The 19851-nt window shown below is 39.9% G+C and overlaps 2 protein-coding genes across 2 annotated transcripts in view; one reads left to right on the top strand and one right to left on the bottom strand.

The window, feature by feature from the left end:
- sntb1 (syntrophin, basic 1) overlaps nt 1-11593 on the bottom strand; it is a 51762-nt gene extending 40169 nt beyond the window's left edge. The window contains exon 1 of the mRNA XM_042490817.1: nt 10856-11593. Coding sequence (XP_042346751.1) covers nt 10856-11402 — 547 coding nt within the window. The 5' untranslated portion in view covers nt 11403-11593. The remainder of the gene's footprint in view (nt 1-10855) is intronic.
- A 5486-nt stretch (nt 11594-17079) lies between these two features.
- LOC121945391 (E3 ubiquitin/ISG15 ligase TRIM25-like) lies at nt 17080-18318 on the top strand. The gene has a single exon (XM_042489544.1). The coding sequence runs from the start codon at nt 17080-17082 to the stop codon at nt 18316-18318; it is 1239 nt and encodes a 412-aa protein (XP_042345478.1).
- Nucleotides 18319-19851: the final 1533 nt, after the last annotated feature.

Raw genomic sequence — 19851 nt, 5'->3', positions numbered from 1 at the left:
GTTCTTTATTGTATTCTGACTTTCAGTTCTTCTTTTCTTCTGCTCTCACGTTAAGGCTTTTTGGGCTTCATGCTTGTCTGCCTCTGTCCAAAATCACAAATACATTGTTTCAAAAGTGTTTAAGAATTTTGTTTGTAAATCCAACATGGTTTACACTGTTAATTGGATGCGGAAAGCCTGACAGGCACAGCAACAACAAAGCAGGGCAGAAGTGACACTTCCTTCACCTGCAAGGTTAGCTTTAACCTGACAGTAAATGTGAGGTTGCTTCATATAAAGTAACATAAACTGTAAGGCTTAGATTCCTAAATACCATGTTTCAATAGAGTGCCCATGGTATGAATCCTAAAACCCGGATCTGAGTTAGCATTTTAGCACCTCCGGTTCCTGTGTTTCAAAGTCAGTGGGTTTTTTAAATGTTTTTTTTTAGGTTAGATACCTGAAAGGTCTGTGGTTAACACAAGCTTAAGAGATTTCAAGGGTTTTATCTGACATAAAATATGTCAATAAATAACCCACATTATTTGATGCTTTTATGTGTCTTTCAAAAGGCGGTTGCTGGGGCGGCCTCAAACTCAGTGAGTAGAGCATGCGCCCCATGTCGGTTGAGTCCTTTGCGGCGGCCCGGGTTCGATTCTGTCTTGCAGCCCTTTTCTGCTAAATGAGTCTACAGGACGTCATCACGCTAAAGACAGCATTACAGTCTTGTTGTGGCGACGATACATCATGCGACCATAGTGTACTTCATTTAGAGCCTAACACTGTTTTTTTACTTCTTCACACCCGTATAAAACACCTGTTTTCCTGGAAATCAGTTCCACTTTGCCATTCTATAACAGTAGCCTACACAGCAATTTGAACTTTACAGCAAATAAAAAATACTTTTTTACAGCAGGAAAGAAGAATTGATTTCCAGAACATTGCCATTACACAACTGTTTACTATTTTAAATGTTAAATATCTTGGTATCGTATCAGTAGGCCTTGACATCAGCGGATATGCAAGTTCAGGTATCTTAACCACTATCAGGATCCAAACAAAGTTATTGGATCATCTCTCATACACATTCCTTGTGTATGCTGTTATTTTCCAAAAGTAGTTATTTAATACATTCCACACCTACATAAAGTACCCATCTACAAAAATATAGGTTACTGGGGAAAAAACTGCACAAATTGTTTTAGCACTTTACAGTAAAAATGAAAAAGGCCCTGAGTATTCTCAACACCACTGGCTACTGACCACCTATACTATGAGATCAGTGAAAATCAGTGTAGCCTTTTAGCAGCAACCAAACCTTGGGAGGGTTTTGTTCAGCCTTCTATTAACGATCACACAGGTGAAATCAGCAAAATACAAAAATGCTCCAGTGTGGGGTAGACATCATTTATATTTCCATCTGGCTTTAAAATGCTCCGTAATCTAAATTTGGAAACCATTTTCACATGAGCAGGCCTATATCCAGTTTTAATTGTAAACACAAGTGAACTGAGTGACATAATTCTCCAAAGGAATTCTTTTCATCTCTTTTTATCTCAATAAAATTGGTCTTCATGCTGAGGCAAAACAGACTTAACACCCCCATGGTTGGACTGGATTTTCTATCACCATTGCATAAAACAATACAAAAATGAAAACAATGGGAGCAGAATAAATGTGCAATGAGGACAGAATGGAGACAGCTGTGAACATTAAGAACAGTTATCCTTGTGTGACCATCTCTTGCAGCCACAGCTGACGCCCGTAAGGTTCTCTGATTCATCCTCCAGGGATTTATGAAGTTGTTGATGTTACCATCCAGGGTGTCTCACAGGTTCTCTATGGGACAGTGATGTTGGGAGAGAAGGCAGGATCTAATGACTAAGAACGCTGGGCCTTTTTGAAGTTTTTTTGAATCTTGTATACTTTCTTTCCTCCACACACCTGACCATTAGCCTTTTTTTATGTAAGACATTTTGACATGACACAGTAGAAAAAAGCAAAAAATAATGGCTGAATTTCTCTTATCTCCCTTACTTTTAAGGTTTCTGTCATTGCCTACTGGGACACTTCAATGGAGGATGTTAGTAACTCGTGCTTTTCCTATTATGACATGTCAAAATGTTTGCTGTGAAAGATGCGAATCGCTGCACGAAGCTTGTCAGATTGCTTTGAAGAAGCCGCAAAAAATTCAAAGCTACAACTCCCTCTAAGTCTAATGTCCTAAACCTGAAGGGAGACAGGGTTCAGACACTGCTTGGACAACTCAGCAACAACTTTGTTTGAATCATACTGAGGTAGCGTGTGTGGCCTGGAGCTGCTCTCTTGTAGGACCAGGATGTGCTGACAGTTTGCCAAACAACCTCCTACCCAAGGAATGTGACAAAAGCCATTTTCACAGCAGACATTTGTACTTGTCACAGCTAAAAAAGCACAGGTGTTTCTCAACATTAACAATGGCTCCTTTCTATTCAAGCGACCAAGAAAGGTCACCTGATTGCTGGTCACTGTAGAATTTGAACCTGTTTCTGACCCAATATTTGAGCTGCATGACTCATTTTAGAGTCAGACCAAATTTCAGCTTTGTAAGGCATTGTTTGCCATGCAGTGTACAGCGGGGAGCAGGCTCCAATCATGGCCTAATCAACTGCTGCTGACCGGCCATTAGATGTTTGAATGAGTTTCTGACAAGTCAAAAATTTTGTTCAGCCGGCGTCAGGCTGACAGTTGAAGTAGAGCTTCAAGTTGACTTCCGCCATTGTTTTTTTTCTTAATCATACAGTGTAGCTGATACACAGCTAGTTTGTTGATTACTATCAGACTGTTTGCAGAAATTGACTTTTTAGCTCTCTTTGTGACATCTACTGCTACATTATTGTGAACTGTACCTCCACTAGCAAACAAACTAATACCTACCTTTCCTTTCTACCTCACCAACCCACTTGCACGCACTCTCTCTCTCTCTCTCTCTCTCACACACACACACACATACACACACACTCAAACATTTGTGCCCACATGTAAGTTGAATATGAAAAAAAAGTTTGTAGCTGAAGAATTATTTGGTACATGTATAAAAAAGGTTTGTGCGCACATATGATTTATAAAAATAATGATAATTATTATAAAAAGTTCTTATACAGTGCTTTTCTAAGTATTTGAAGAGGCTGTAACAATATTTTGTAGCTGCAGAAATATTTTCTGCATGCATGAAAGAACTGTGTGCGCACAGATTTCCCCATGTGTAACAAAGTTCTGTAGCCATGGAGATATTTTGTGTATGTGTGAAAATGAATGTGACTTTTCTCTTCACCACCAACTTGACTTTCTATTATTACACAAAATAATTGATTATTGTGTTTAACATTTCAGTTTTATATGTGGGCAATGCATGAAGAAATTTATATTTTTGTTTGCAAAAAAGTAATTCACAGATTTTAAAGCATAGAGGATGGTTTTTGGCATAGTGGCAGTATTTATAATTTGGGTTAGTTCGGTGCCAGAGATCTAACTCCCCTTAAGAAAAGCTCAGAAACCATAAACAAACCATCCTTAAAACTCTAATAAATGCAAATAGAGCTGCGTATTTGACTCTGTTTTACAACTGGGTTCTCAAAAACCCTAAACAGGGGTAATTAATCAATTCCCGTAGCGAACGTCTGAAAACCATGTTTATAAGAAATTCTTGGGAAAAGTTCATCAGGCATGAAGGTGATTTAAACAATTTTCACCGTGTTGACCTCTGACAGTACATGATGACAAGAGACATACAAAGAAACTACAATCCATATTTTTACATTTGACACTTACAACAAATGTGTTACATGATTTTTATATTTATTTTTTTACTGCCAAATTTAAAAAGCTTGTGTGCAGGGAAAACCTGCAAAACAATAACAAAGACAAACAAATAATAAACAAATAGGAATAGTTTTTCAGCAACAGTTTAAAGCAACAGTAACAGTAACAACCTAGTCTTTTTTTTGTGTGGGGGAAACCGGAGAAAACCCACAATAACAATAAGAAAAATAAACAAATAATAAACAAATAGAAATGTTTTTTTGGCTGGACAGTAGCATGTGAGGCCACGTACTGAACACAACCTTGTCTTTCTTTTTTGTGTGGGGGAAACTGGAGTGCCCGGAGAAAACCCATGCAATAACAAATCACTGAATTTGGGCCACAGTTTGGATGTCTTTCACTACATTCAAACTGGAAATGCCCATGTGAATGCCTGGCCTACGCAGCGGGGCTGCAGCGACTGGTTGCACAGTGTGGCTGCAACTAGCCTCCTGTGTCTTGTCCGTTTGTAAAAGTGGCCCCTGAGCAAGGTAAGATGAGCATTCTTGTTTGAGGGCGTCCAGTTCTTTGCTGTCCTTGTCTTTCTCCTCCCTCATCACCTCACACTTCGCCTCCAGAGCTCTTTCTTTGTCCAGTTTTTTCTTGAGCTTTTGGAGGTCCTGTTGAATGGCCTCATTCTGGCGTTTTAAGGCTTTTTTCCCGGCTCTCAGGGAATCGTATATGCTGGTCAAAAAGCTTTCGGCTTGGAGAGAGCTGCAAATGACCTCAATCTGACCTCGTAGAGTGGTGTTGTCTTCCTCCAGGTCTTGGATCTCGGACCGGGTTGTTTTTTTCCTCCACAGCTCTCTCTTTTGAGAGCTTTTTCTCCAGCTTCTGATGCTGGTTTTTCAGAGTGTCGTTTTCGTTGGCGAGAACTTTCTTCTCTGTCTTCAACGCTTCATAACTCGAGTGTTGAGGTTGTCGTTGAAAGTCTGGATTTCTGCAGTAGTTTTGATGTTGGTGTGCCTCACGACATCTGTGCTTTCCTTTAGCAGGTTGTACATGTGCTTCCAGTCCTCTTCACTGTGAAGCTTTCTCTGGACCTCAGAGTGGTTTGCACTCAGGACTGTGCTTTCCTCCATCAGGGCTGTCTCTTCTGCTTCCAGATCTCTGAGCTTGTTCTTACAGTCCTCTCTCATCTGAAGCTCTTCACTGACATCCTGGATTTTCTGCCTCCAATTGTCATTTTCTCTTTGTAAAATGGCAATTCGGTCCTATGTCTTTTTGCACTCGTCCTTGAAGATCTTTAACTGGTCTGATCTTTCCTGAAGATCCTGGCGTTCCTGCTGAAGGGCATCATTTTGATGGTGCATTGCTTCCTGTAAGTGCAGTGCTGCACACAGTTCCTCCTTTTCTTTCTGTAGAAGACATTGAGTGCTTTCATTTGCGCCTCATTTTTTTGCTTTTCAGCTTCATATCCGGCATGCACATCACCAAAGGTGCTCATCTTTGCCTTGAGGTCTTCAATGCTCCGCTGCAGAGTTTGATGATGAGAGTCCATTGACTAATTTGACACTTGCATTTTTTGGTACGCATCATAAATAGTGCATTGATGCTGGACCTTGTCCGTCAGCACCCTAACTTGTCTTTGAAGGCAGACGCATATTTTCCTCGCAGATTTCTCTTCTGCCTTCGCTGCATCGAATGTTTCATCCAACATTTCACACCTCCTAAACTGTCTCTTGATGGTGTGAATATCTTGGTGAAGGGTCTCCAGCTGTTGAGTGATGGCCTGTAGTCTTACACCCATGGCGATGATGTCGCAGTCTGCATCTTCCTGGTCCTTATAGACATCCATGTTGTCGCTGTACAACTCTAAAAGAGAGTCGGGATTTTGGCTGCAGTTTATGTTCTGCTCACTGAAAGCTTTTCTTTGAAAAATACTTCTGTTTATCACAGAAATAAAGTGCTCAACTACTATTTATCTTCAGAGCTGAAGAGATGCTAACCAATATAGCGCAGGGGAGATCGTGTCGAGTGTGTTCGTGAAAGTTTGACTATCTACTTGAGTTGTGATTAACAATGTTGCTTTTTAAGAAAGATTTGAGATTAAAAAGTTGCAACATCTCATTCTGTGCTAGAATTGAATCTTTTTTTTTAAATACACTCTTTGCACTGTGATGTAAATACAAGCCAGCAGTTGCCTTGGCAACAATGAACTGAGTTGCATTATAGGTAATGTAGGCATTAGAGCTGACCAATTACTTGGGGAAAAAAAACTATCTTGATTTGGCTGGACGTACTCAAAAATTCCATTTAACAGTTTTTACATGCAAGTTAAAAATTTAGATTTAATACATAAACAAATACAAGGGTTTCTTACCATTGACCAAACATTGACTTTTGCCCACCATTTTTATGCATTCATGATCTCAAGTTGGCAACTTGTGTTATAAATGAACCTTTTTATCAGTGTTAGTATACTCGCCTGGCATTCTTTATAATTAAAAGTTTGCTTACTTGTTACAGCTAATAGTTGCAGATACTAAAATGTGTAACTACTACAAGTTAATGATAGCTATAGGAACAAAATTAAGAAATATTTCATTTTTTATTGTCATTTGTTGACACTGTTTTTCCACTGTCCGCCATTTCTGCTGCCCTGAATTGTCACACAAACGTCACAAGTCAGCAACTCGGATATCATCAAAATTTCCCAATCATTTTTACGACTTTGGAGGGCCATTCATGTGCTCGTAACTCATAATTACTATAAATAAAATATTTCCAAGGAGCACGTGAAGGCAGAATAAGTCGCTGCAGATAAAAACGATATTTCCTGTTTTGGTTGCTTCATAATGAAAGTTATTGAAAAAAAAAAACCATGTGGGGCTTTTATTGTGAAGAATGTATTGGAAATTAAACGAAGAGGAGAAGTTGCATAACATCACTCGATGGAAACGCAGTCATCTCGCAATTGTGTTTTATTGATATTCAAAAATATCCCTTAACTTTTGTGCAAATCTGTAATAGACACCCCCATATTGGCCAACAGAACACACACACACACACACACACACACACACACACACACACACACACACACACACAGAGCCACTCAACAGCCTCAATATGCATTGTGCTAACATGCCATTATGCCTATTTGTCTGTTTTGTCAATTGTTCTTTTCTCCCACATATTATTGACTTTGTAACATCCTTTGCTTGTTCTGTGCCTGCATCACCTAAAAAAAATGAACAACCAAATACTTATACCTTCCCACAGCCTCTGAGCTTTCAAACAAATCTTTATGGATAACTGTCAACAGCCAGAGCAGTACGCAGGGACAGACGGACCCATTTATTTTTTATTTTGTCCATATGGTCTGAGCACTGAGATCGTGGTTTTACGACCAGTCGCACAGTGTGAACAGAGGCATTGTGAGCACTGGTTTTGCATCACAGACAATTTACTTGTACTGTGGGATTTTGGAAGTAAACAACAACAACCCAGGCTCAAATCTTACATGCCCAGCTTTTGGCTGTGCTCCAAGTGGACTTCAGTATCTCATCTAATGGCTTTATTTGCAGTGCACTGTTTAAGCTCCACACTGTAAAGTGGCAATATTGTGTACAACCACACACTTGTTACTATTACTTATTGTTTTCCATCAGGTTGTAACAAAAGAAATTATTTGTGTATAGCAGATCCTTCCCTGGACCCTCCTTAACAGCACTGATGGGGTTTCTATAGCAGCTTTGTGGCACAGCTGCAGAACCCTAATTGACCACAAAGAGAAATTCACTTTTGACTTGTCAGACTGCATGCTGAGCCACAGAAAGGAGCCAGCAGAGAGCCAGCGTCTCGCTCAGGGGACACTCTAACAAAGCGGATGCTCTCTGACATTGGGACTTGCACCCACAGTGTTCTCAGTTTTTGACCATGGGGCCAATCTGCTGCCCTCTTACAGCCTGCATCAGGCTGGAGCGAGTGGTCGCTGCCTATTTTAGCTGAATTTGTTTTCCATCATCCTAATGAGTTTCCAAGATGGCTTGTCAGCGCTACATTAAAATACACAGAATACAAGAACGTACAAGCTCTGTCACATACACACTCAGACGAATTGCACGGAGGTGCACACACAGATGCACACTGCTCTCCCAGGAGACGTACAAGTTCTCTTAAGAGTTGAATCTGATGTTTCTTCTCCCTCCTCATGTAACAGTCTCCTTTTCCATCTTAGAGGGTGGCTTACACTCAGGAATAAAAGTAGGAGTAAATCACTCATTTTTTGGCATTCTTATTATTTGAAATGAAAGTTGGCCACATGTTAGGCACCTTTTGCACCCCCAAAAATCCATGAAAGGACTTGAAAATGCACTTTTTTCACTTTGTGCTATTCCTCTGTTTAGCTGCTTTGCCAAAAGCGAATGATCTCTGTTAAACTGCAGTTCTGTTGAACTTCTGTCTCTCTGTTACCCTTAAGTTAACCCACCCTGCCGTCTTCATATCAGCCTCTTAGCCTCCCTCGTTAGCTCTCCTTCTGTTCTGTCTCTTTCTATCTCTCCCTCTCAGCACTTTCCCCATTAAATTCACATTTCAGCTCTACCACCCTCCCATCTCTCTCTTTCCGCCCGCTCTGTTCCCTCTCTCCTTCTTTCTTATCTGCTAAGTTTTCAGCTGGGACCTGATTTTTCCTTTGCAGTATTATAGCCCTTGTGTCCCCCTGGGAAGGATCATCACCATGCATGTGTATGCGTATGTGAGTTGGAGAGAGTGCGTATGTGTGTTTGAGAGAGTATGCACATGTGTTTGTGTGTGTGTGAGAGAGAGAGAGAGGGAAAGGGAGAGAGAGTGAGAGAGGGAGAGCGAGAGACACTTTGTTCTTACTATCTCGGGTCCATGAGTCCTCACAGGAACAGGAATAAAAAAACTCAGAAGTGGGCACTTGTGTGCAACATTTTCCGGTGTGTGAATGTGTGTGCATGTTTGCGTACTTGTGTGTGTGTGTTATGGGGGTAAAATGATGTTCATCCTTCAGAGTGGAATCTGCCAGCCATCAGCCTAATTTTCATCTTCACTTTTGGCTAAAAACAACTGCACAACACAATTTGGCTGCACTGCTCGCATGACTGAGTTGAAAGCAAGTGGGTCTGTGTGCCTTTCCATATGTGTCTGTGTGTGTGTGTATATGAGAGAGACACTTGAGGAGATGTAGAGCTGGATTTGTTTGAACATGAGGGGAAAAGAGACGATAAGAGTTCGACCTTGTATGAATCTCCCATGGCACCTCTGGTTGCATAATAACTGCTTCCTTAGAAATCTGAACTGTGCTTCTGTGCAATAAGCAGCCAGTTAGTCACCTGTTTCCTATGTACTAAACCTTGAGTGTCTCGCAAAGTTGCACTACATTCAGCACTCATGTCCAAACTTTGGCTTGGGGGCCAATTGTGGACTGATTTTAAATAGCCCTTTATTTTCAGTCACCTCATGATGGCAGGACAATCAGACAGTTTGTGGACATGCACCAAGTAGGAACTATGTAGGCAAAACTGATGTGTTTTCATAAACAGACAGTAAATAAGCAAACTAACGGTTACCACTGTGACTTTTTTTAATTACCCGTATGATGCGAGAAGCAGCTGGCCCCCAGGTATTTTAACATGATCTAATCTGGCCCCTATTAAGAAAGATTTGGACAACCCTGACATATGGGATTAAGTAAAGTTTCTGTCCCCCTCCTGCTGTAAATTAAATACATTTGTTGACAACAAACTTTGACATTATATTTGAACAACAAAACAAATTTGATGAAATGAGATATGAATAATGTAAGCTGCGGCAATAAATACAGCACCCTTTGTTCTTCGCTCTTGCTATTAGACAGTACCTCCTTTCTTTAATGGAAAGAAAATCACTCCCTGCAGCCGGGTTTTTCATTCCTTCAACACTCTGAGCCCCGCTGCTTTTCATTCTGTTCCTCTAATCAGGGAGTGATTTGCGCCTGAGATGCAAAGTGAATGCAATCAACTGGCAGGTAGAATGGGAAATTTGCAGCACTTTGTGGCCTGAGGACCATTGACTGACCTGCTGGATGATATGCAAAAAAACGCTCAACACCAGTCTAGGAAATTGGCAGCCATGAGGGATGATAAACTCTCAGCCTCGCTGAAGGATGAGGTTCCCATGCATGTTAAGGTCCAGAGTTCCCTTAGGGATCTCTGAGTGAGGTTATACTGGGTCTCGGTAAAAATGAAGCTGAAATTCACAAACACTTAACTCAGGGCTGGGCAATATATCAATAATATATTTATATCGTGATATGAAATAGATATAATCTTAAAAGTTGGATATTGTAATATTGTATAAGCTGTTTTTTTCTGTTTTTAAGGGCCACATTACAGTAAAGTGATGTCTTTTTCTGAACTTCTTGCTCTATTAATTGCCTTTACTACGGTTGCAACAAATAAATTAGTTGTCAACTGTTAAATTAATCGCTGACTAATTTGATGGTGTGAGGTTTTTTGGGGTTTTTTTTTGTAAGTAAATATTCTCTGATTCCAGCTTCTAAAATGTGAATATTTTCTTTCTTTCTTCTCCTCCTCTAAGACAGTAAAATTAATTTCTTTGGAATGTGGACAAAAAGAGAAGACATTTGAGGACATCATCTTAAGCTTTGTACATTTTTTTCACCAAACAACTAGCTGATTAGTCAAAAAAATAGTCAGCAGATTAATGGACAGTTAATCGTTAGTTGCAGCCCTACTCTTAAAACACTTAGCCATTATATCCACATTACTGTTAATTAGTAATATATATATTAAAAAAATAAAAATATGTAAATATTTTGTGAAAGCACGGCAAATACAACATTGAGGCAATATCAATAAGGATGTATTTTGCAAAAAAAATGGTAATATTGATTTTCTCCATATTGCACAGCCCAAATTAACTCTTATCTCCCCAGGTACTGCTTCCTAAGATAAGATCTTCATAGGATAAATTGAGGGCATGTACGTGGAATGAAAAAAGTTTGGGATTCCCTGACCCACACACTCCATCTCCTCTATCATGCCCTCACTCACACTCTGCCTACCTTCCAGCGTCACCTCCTTCCCGGCCCGTTTCAGCGCCTGAACAGCCTCGTCGTGGGTCGCGTCCCGCAGGTTCACACCGTTCACGGACAGGATGGCGTCCCCGACGTACAGAGCCTGTGTCTGGTCCGCTGCGAGCCCCTTGAATATCTTACTGATGAGGATGGGCATTTTATTCTCCTTCCCTCCTTTGATGCTGATCCCAAGTCCCCCGATCTCCTGCTTGGTCACCTTAACGCACCGCTTTCTGTTGGCGATCGCCTCGGGCACTCTCTCCGGGAGGTCCGTGAACGCGGTGCGCACATTTTGGGGGCAGTTGTTGGAGTTGGCGTTGTTGTTGTCAAGGTAGGATCCGTTGGTAACGCCGTTGGAGTTGACACTGTCGATCACGTTGTCGTTAACGCAGCTCTCCTCGCAGCTTAACGTGAGCGCTTCCTCGTTCAAGTTGACCAAAACTTTGTGCCACCGCTCCCGCACCAAAACCTCCACAAATCCACTTTTTTGCACTCCGGAGGCACCTGAAACTCCCGTCGCTATTACCACCGCCATCTTTGGAGCATTTCTTTAAAATGACATGTGATTTAGTTCCCGGCACGCTCTCACACATTAACTTACACGCCGTCTCCCTCACGCGCAGGCTGGACTTTGCCCCTCTGAAGTTTTCTGCGGGACTTGTCAGGCGTCCCGACCAACCAGCCAGAGCCCTTTCGGCGCAAGGCTGCTCCCCGCTCCGCCTGCCCGAGATCCTATCTGCTGGGTGGAGTTTGCTCCCCCCGCCGTCAGCCGATCCCATCTCCAGATCCTGCATGCACAAAATGTGTTCATCATTTCCCCTGAACGCTTGAGACGTGACAGTTGATGCAGAGTTAAACAAGAATCAACAACAAACTTATAGAATCAATTAAGTCATCAGTTTTACTCATATCATTTTGATAACACAATGATATATACTGTGATGTTAAGATACATTTGTCAATATACCAGCCTTAAAAGTAAATTAACACATATTTCGTGTTTTCTTTCGCGTCATTTGGCCACGTGAAGATGAAGAAGTGACTGAAAACTGTATGTTTTCATTATGGTGTCTATCTTAAAACATCTTTCATTAAATAGACTAATCTCTATTATGACTAGAAATGAGTTTCCAGTCTTCAAGTTCCCACTGAGACCCTCTCTGCTTAAAGCGTTCACGTTGCACGCCGGTTACGCGCGCACAGGAATGCGCCTGTGCCTGTTTTGATGTTTCAGAGAGAGAGAGAGAGAGAGAGAGAGAGCGTTTTGTTAGGAAGCTCTGACATGGAAAGACCCCCCTCCGAGGTTTTGCTCTCCATCGCCATTATTATTTTCCCAAAGGACATCTACATACCCTGTCAGTCCTACAGGCTCGTTCAGAGTTCAGATTAGTGAACTCAGGCCGCGAGGGGGCAACCAGTGCTACTCCCATGTGGCAATGATAGGGGTCCGAGTCCTGAGAGTGACTGACAGGGATGCAGGAGATGGAGACAAAAGCGGTGAAGCAGCTTCAGTCAGCCACCAGAACATGATGACAGGAGACCAAAAAAAAAAAAAAACAAGCAGCAGCTGCTGAGACTTCAGAGAGTATTTCAAGTGCACAGAAGTTACATCTTGTTGGATGTAACAACACTTAGATCTATAAATATGCATTTTCTTTAAACAGCCATCACTCTGAAGCATGACAGTCTGCTTTCAGAAACAAACGGCTTCATTCTGATCTATCAGCTATAGAGCTACGACACCTACTGGTGACACTTTAAACTGCTGTCTGTGAGGATTAAGATCTGTCATGGCATAGCCGTAAAACCACGGGGATGCTTGCACTGCTAAACAAAAACATACACAAGGGTCATGTGTACCAAATGCAACCAAAATAAAAACAGACTGCATTAAAATATGTTTATGGTGGGAGGATTTAATGTAGTTGTATCAACCTTTGCACTTATATTACTGTATTAAGTGATATTTTCTGATGATTTTTTTATTGTGGGTGTCTTGTTGGCGACCCTAGTGCAATTCTGTTCTATTCTATTCTATTATGTAATGTTCTGTTCTGTTGCACTTATTCTATTCTGTTTGATTCTATTGTGTAATGTCCTGTTCTGTTCCACTTATTCTATTCTGTTTTACTCTGGACACACAACAGTAATCCTTTTTTAATCCTAAAATGTGAAAATTTTAGGCAGCTAAGACAAACTAACTGTCTTTACTTAATTACCCAAAACATTTTGTAATTCATTGACATGTACAATTTTGTTTTACATACAGCCTTTTTAATTTGTTTGTTTTTGATAAATATGCTCCAGGTTCAGGCATTTCATAGAACATTCAAACTCCATAAAGTTTGAATTGAATTAATGTTTTGTTTTTTTTAATAACCAAAAACAGACATGGATGTGTCTGTGATTAAAAAATACAATGAATTGCCTCATCAAGAGAGTTTGATTCACCTCTTCACATACATGTGGCTTTTGTATGAATGGGGATTTTTTCTGTCTATCCTTTTTAGAAAAAGATTCAGAATTTGTACGTTTGGGAGTCCAACATATGAGGAGGCATGAGAAACCAATATGTGTGTGTGTATGGCACAATGTTAGCCCTTTGAGCTGCCCCTGAGTGTTTATACAGTCATTATTTTACTGTATGAATGTATGACTTGGTAACAGGCTATTAATAATAGGCAACAATGACCTGCATTTTTTCTAACACTGAGCAACAATATTTTTGCTCTATGAATTGCATTAATACTTAATTATTTATTAATATTATTTATTGTAAATAAGAAGGTCAAACATGAGTTGAGAACCTATATTAAAGGATATATGTTATGAGAAATAAGGGCAGTTATCTTAAGTTATGATTTAATATTATGTTTCTATACATGAGTCATAATTAATTAAGTTAATTAGTAGAATATAGTACAGGCATGCTGTACAATGAAGCAGCCAAGCTTGCTCACTTCCCCGCCCTCTAAACTCTAATGGATCATTACAACTGAGCTGCACCAAAGCCGGGAGTTATTTTAAGAAAGAGACTGGAACAGATATACTAAGAATACTTTGGCTTAATGAGGTTTAGGAGCTACAATTGATTTTTACTTTTATATGGAAATGAGCTTTTAGACGAAATGTACATTCTTTGTTGTGGTAATGACCTTGAAAACAAATAAACAAACACAGAATGCAATCTTATTAAAGGTGATGGTATTTAAAGGTTGTTAATGAATCTGTTTTAATCCTCCATCAGCCTATAGCACGTTGACGGCACACTTTGTTTTTTCAATGCAACAGGGAGCAGCTGCAGGCAGTTGTACTCGCACACAAACTCACGAGCACACGAGAGGTTTGTAATGTCAGTCTGTGAACTGGCTTTCTGGAGTCATCAGGGAAGAGTGGCGCTTTGCTGAGGAGCACTGCAACCAATTTCAAAGATGGCAGTTTTATGAGATATGGTTCTTTCTGGATTTTAAGGTGCTCTGTGGAGTTCACAAAACAAAAAGCTCTGTTTGCATTCAGTGTTTCTCACCAAAATGCATTGTGTGCGCGCTTGAGGTCTAATAAAGGCACTGAGTGCGTTTACTTCCTCATGACGATAACAAAGCCAGTTCATCCTGCATTGTTTTTATCCATGTCTACTTTAATTTTTTTTTGCCTTTGTTGGCACATTGCAGACTTCTTTGTGTCTTACTGCCACCAGCTGTTGATCAGTGGAACAGGCAGTCAAAGAGATCTTTGTCAAACAACTGCACAACTTCCACAACTGCTTAGATCTGTACTAGTACAAACCATTTGTGAAGCAAATACAGTTGCCATCAACTGTGGGAATATTGGAGGGGATAAGGCAGAACGGTGTTAGATGTGACGGATGTCCTGCAATGCATGAACAAGGAGTGCTTCTTGATGCTCTCCATGATGGAGTCATGTGAGAGAAACATGTTGTTAGTATGAAACAAAAAAAGAGAGCGTAAAATCAAAATGTTTCCTCAAAAGAAAGGCAGACTGTAGATATTTTCTCAGAGCACAAATGTGGTATGCAGTAATTTGGATGTCTGAATGACAGTGTCAGTCCACTAACAAGCTGTGGGGAAGAAAAACTTAAATCACTTCCCAATTAAACACTGTTTCAGTCAAACTTTAGTTGAAAATCCTTGAACATATTCTGTTACATACATTTTACTTTCCTATTTATACTTATCTTCTTCATTTCTCCTGTCTATTATCTTTCCATTGAACTATGACCCTTGTGTTTAGATATAACTAATGAAAACATAATGTTTAATACCTACACACTATTTATTAGGTTTTTGACACTACGAGAGTCTCACAGTAAAGAGCCAAACACCAGCACTTCAGGAATGCACTGGTTTGGCAGCTGCTTTGTTTTGGCTGCTGCTGCTGGCATCATTAGACTTCCTGAAATGAATTTCCATGTCTAAGATCAAGCTATGAACACAGAAAGGCAGTGGTTATTGATGTCCCAACAGCTGGTTATATATACAGATGGTGTATTCACATAGAGTAGATCCTGTGCGGATCAAGCACAGGAGCTGATTTTCAACTGCTACCTGAGGAGATCACTTAAATACTGATGTGACTTTTTCCTATCAAAGCAAAACAATATATAATCAAAAAGTAGATACCCTTCATTTTTTATTTGTTTTTTTTTACAGCACTACATGTGCATTCATCTGATTACAGAATAGGTGGTGTGGTATCCTTGTTAATTGTTGGTAGAAAAAAAAACAGAAGCAATGACACAAATAACACATTCTGAAGTTGCTTGAAAAAGTGTGTTGGTTGTTAAATGGTATTTCACATCAAGTTTAAACACAAGATGATCCGTGTAAAATCATAGACATGCTGGTAGCACCACAATATGACATGGTTGAAATACAATGCATAGCTTCAGCATCATAATCCATATCAGGCGACATGTGACCAAAAGTAATCAGATTACATTGTTGATTCATGAAATTGAGAGTTAAACTTGTAGGCACATTCATGCGCGTTTTCACTCTATTTGAAACATAAAACAGAAACTAAACAGCAATTTTGCCGAAGAGAGCGTTTGTGAAATGATTCGATTTGTTCCAAAGACACTGAAGTATCACTGTTTTCATGTTAACCCTTTAAGAGCAGAGACTTTGCAAATGATTTCTCAGTAACTGATGTAATGTGGAGACAGATTTTGTTGTAGTGTTTGGGTTGACCACAGATGCTTGCTGTGGTATGAGTCAGTGTTGTTTTGGTTTAGTGGATTGGTAGTAACATTGACACACACACACACACACACACACACACACACACACACAGACAAACTGACATCAGTGACATCATGCAGTATTAAAGGGTTCTTTATTGACATTATTATCAAATTATGCTATATGCTATATTTCATGCCATAAGGGGTTAATGTCATATAGTAAGAGCAGATGGGTGGCGCATGAGTCGGGGAAGAGAAGCACGATTGCATCATTTAGCGAGAGATAAAACTTTAGGTGGTAAATACTGTTCAGTTAATGCATTTGCACACAAAGAGAGACAGCAGAGCATCTAAGCAGGTAAAGTTAAAATACTCTGCTTAATATACATTTACTTGATTTTATTGTGATTTTTTAAAAACTTATAAGTAGTTATATACTTCATGTAGTGAAATTTGCACCTGCTGTTTTTGCCTCCAGATGAAGGGATGGCTGATAGCTGATAACTATGTTTTAGTGAATAATGTTCATGAAATGTTTTGCAGCAGATGTTAGCAGCATGATGAGAGTAGCCTCGGTCACATTCTGTCACCAGTATTTAATATGTTGTTTTTGTTGTTTAATTAGCAATTAAACCTATTCTAATTTTATTGTTTATTTTATTTAATTTTGACATTTTTTATCACTTCTGACTTACAAGTTTGTGTATTATTCAGTGGTATATTCTTCATCTTAATTATTATTTTAAGAGTTTTTATTTTGATTTTTGTGGATTTGCTTTGCTTTTATGATCAGCTGATGAGCCTGCAACTTGCACCTCATCCTTTGTTCAGCATATTGTGCTTCCACCTGGAAAGGAATGTGCTATATAAATAATAATAAATTTATATAAAATTAATATAAATAGTAAATAGATTTTTTTTTTTTTGTACAAAATGGAACAAAAAAACCAAAAAAAAAACCATTATCATTGATGGTTCATGGCATTGAAACCTCTTCTCTGCACTAGATATGGCCACCGGCTGCAGATTCCTTTCTGAAGATCAGTTTTTGTGCTCCGTCTGTCTGGATGTTTTCACCGACCCTGTTTCTATTCCATGCGGACACAATTTCTGCAGGGTCTGCATCACCAGGCACTGGGAGGGCAGAGAGAAGTATCAGTGTCCACTGTGCAACGAGAAGTTTAACAAAGGCTTCAAACTTTGTGTCAACACCGGATTCAGGGAGGTCGTGGAGAATTTTAAGGAACTTTGTGAGGTAGCTGCCAATAATTCCCCAGTCAAACCAGGACAGGTGCCATGTGACTACTGCCTTGGCAACAAGTCCCAAGCGTCTAAAACCTGTCTGGTGTGCTTGACTTCTTATTGTGAAACACACCTAGGGCCTCATCTGAGAGAGGCAGCCTTAAAGAGACACAAACTGACCAATCCTGTGCACAACCTGGAGGATCAAATATGCAAGAAGCACAATAGGCTGTTAGAGCTCTTCTGCAGGAGTGACCAGACATGTGTTTGTGTGTTGTGCACAGAACATAGCGCTCACGATACAGTCCCCCTAGAGAAGGCGTGTGTAGACAAGCGGGCTCAGATGGGGACAAAAAAGTCAAAAGTTCAGGAAATTAAATGTAAGCATGGGAAGAAGGCTCTAAAAACAAAAGCGGCAGTGCAGGCCAAGAGGAAAAGCAAAGAAGTAGTAATGGCTAGAAGTCTGGTGTTGAATCATATGCAAACTCCTCTTGTTTGGTGGATTCCAGACATCTTCAACACTGATGGCTTTGTTCAAGGAAACAGGCACTTCTGTAAAGGAAGACTGTATCATGAGGTTCAGGCTGAAGGGAGCTGGGGTTCAGGAGCAGTCAGAGAGCTGATGTGTGGAAAGAGGACATTCGTACCTAACCGTAGCAATGGAAACTGGGTCATAAGGTTGGGAACTGACAATAACTGCAAGAATCCAGTAATCCCTGCCAACTTCTTCCTGATAAAAAAACCTGAGAGAGTCAGGGTGTTTGTAGACTATGACAATGGATCGGTGTCCTTCTGTGATGCAGACACTGCAACCCTGGCCTACACTTTCACTGGCTGCAAGTTCAATGAGATGATTTACCTCTTCTACAGGCCCGCAGAGGATGACAGCGGGACACAGAGGCTGCAAACGAGAGTGCGGAATCTGAGACTATGGTCACAACTTGAAAAGGCTGCATTGTGCCTTGTCACTGTTGTCATTGCCCTGATTTTCATGTGCCGAAGTTAAACATCACATCATCTTTTACGAAGACAGAGTTGAAACAGATTGTGATGAAGTCTGAATCTAGCAAAATCTGATCACAGTATGCCCACCTTATGCGCATTTTGCATCTTTAAAGACCTGCTGGCTGAGCTCAGTTTAACTGTAAATAATGATTTTCCTCCTCTGTAAAGACATTTTTGATATTTGCTAGAGATAAAGCTTTGCTTCGGTGATGGATGCACATACTTGCAGACGCAGAGAAGGTAAAAACCAGCATCTTCTTCCTGTCACTTAATCATGTGTAACAAACTGATCAAGGCTCAGTTGATAAATGTGCAATAATGAAGTTGTAATTAGATTTTTATGAATGCTTTGTTTGGTGCTGAATTATCAGTATTTAAATACAAAAATCAATTTACATAAAATTTTACATTTGTATGAAAAATGATGGTTGTGTCATCTCTTGATGTCATATCTGTGACCACAGTGAAGATGGTGACAGGGGCTCAAATAACCCACTAGAGGGAGCAATCTATCTACCCTTCATACAAACAGCAGCCCACACTCACTGTTTAATTGAGATAGGGATAAATACACATCAGTTCAGACCAAGGAAATATTCTTCTTTGTTGAACCCTGAGCCTAAAAGTCAAAGGTTGTGTTAAACACAAATTTAGACGTAATGGGGAACCACTACACAAAGTCATCGGCCTATATGTCCTTAATAAAGCGTATAATATATCGCTGTAGCAGGATTACATACTGTATAATAACATATATAAGCTTACAAAGTGCTAGAAGTATAAGACAAGAGCTTCGTCTCGGATGAATCGCCATGAACTGTGTCACAATCAGTCTCGAGAGTAATTGTAATAATTGTGACAACTGTAATGGCTCCGTGACTTTTCATCTCGGGCCATCAGGTCTAAAGATTCAATTTCTCTGGTGAAATATGTTGCAAAATCAGACATATGCATTGTAATGGGAGTTTCCATTTCTCATCATCATCTCTCTCTCTTTTTCATATCATAATGAGTAGCACTCTCTGTTTGATCACATTGTTAGTGTCCTGTGACGCACCACTGTGTGTTGATCTTTTGGTGTAAATCCTTGTTCTCTCTGTACTGTGCATGATGACGTATACTGTGTGATAAATCATGTCATTGTTTCATTGTTTGACAACAAATTTCCAGAAGAGCATCAACCTAAACTGTACTTTGTGTGTTGCTAACTAGCAGATGTTAGCATGCTAACAGGCTAAACTAATGGCCAATATGGTGTCATCCTTGTGTACCCAAGGGTCTGATATAAACCAACATTGTAAGAGACTGATAAGGATTATTTTTGCAGTTAAAGAAAAAGAAAAGAAAAAAGTGATATTACAGACTGTAACATCAGTAGGCTATAAGCTGTAGGTGGGTGGTTTTTAACATACTGACTCAAGGAAACATTCATTACACATTTGTATGGGGAAAAACATTGCTGACAACATAGTTGAGTACTAAGAAGATACTGGAAAACATAGGGCCCCGGGAGCATAGATAAGCTTCTGTCAGT

Source organism: Plectropomus leopardus, chromosome 7, assembly GCF_008729295.1.
Source record: "Plectropomus leopardus isolate mb chromosome 7, YSFRI_Pleo_2.0, whole genome shotgun sequence".
Taxonomy (NCBI): Eukaryota; Metazoa; Chordata; class Actinopteri; order Perciformes; family Serranidae; genus Plectropomus; species Plectropomus leopardus.
The sequence above is the reverse complement of the archived record's forward strand: the minus strand, read 5'-3'. Positions and strand labels throughout refer to the sequence as shown.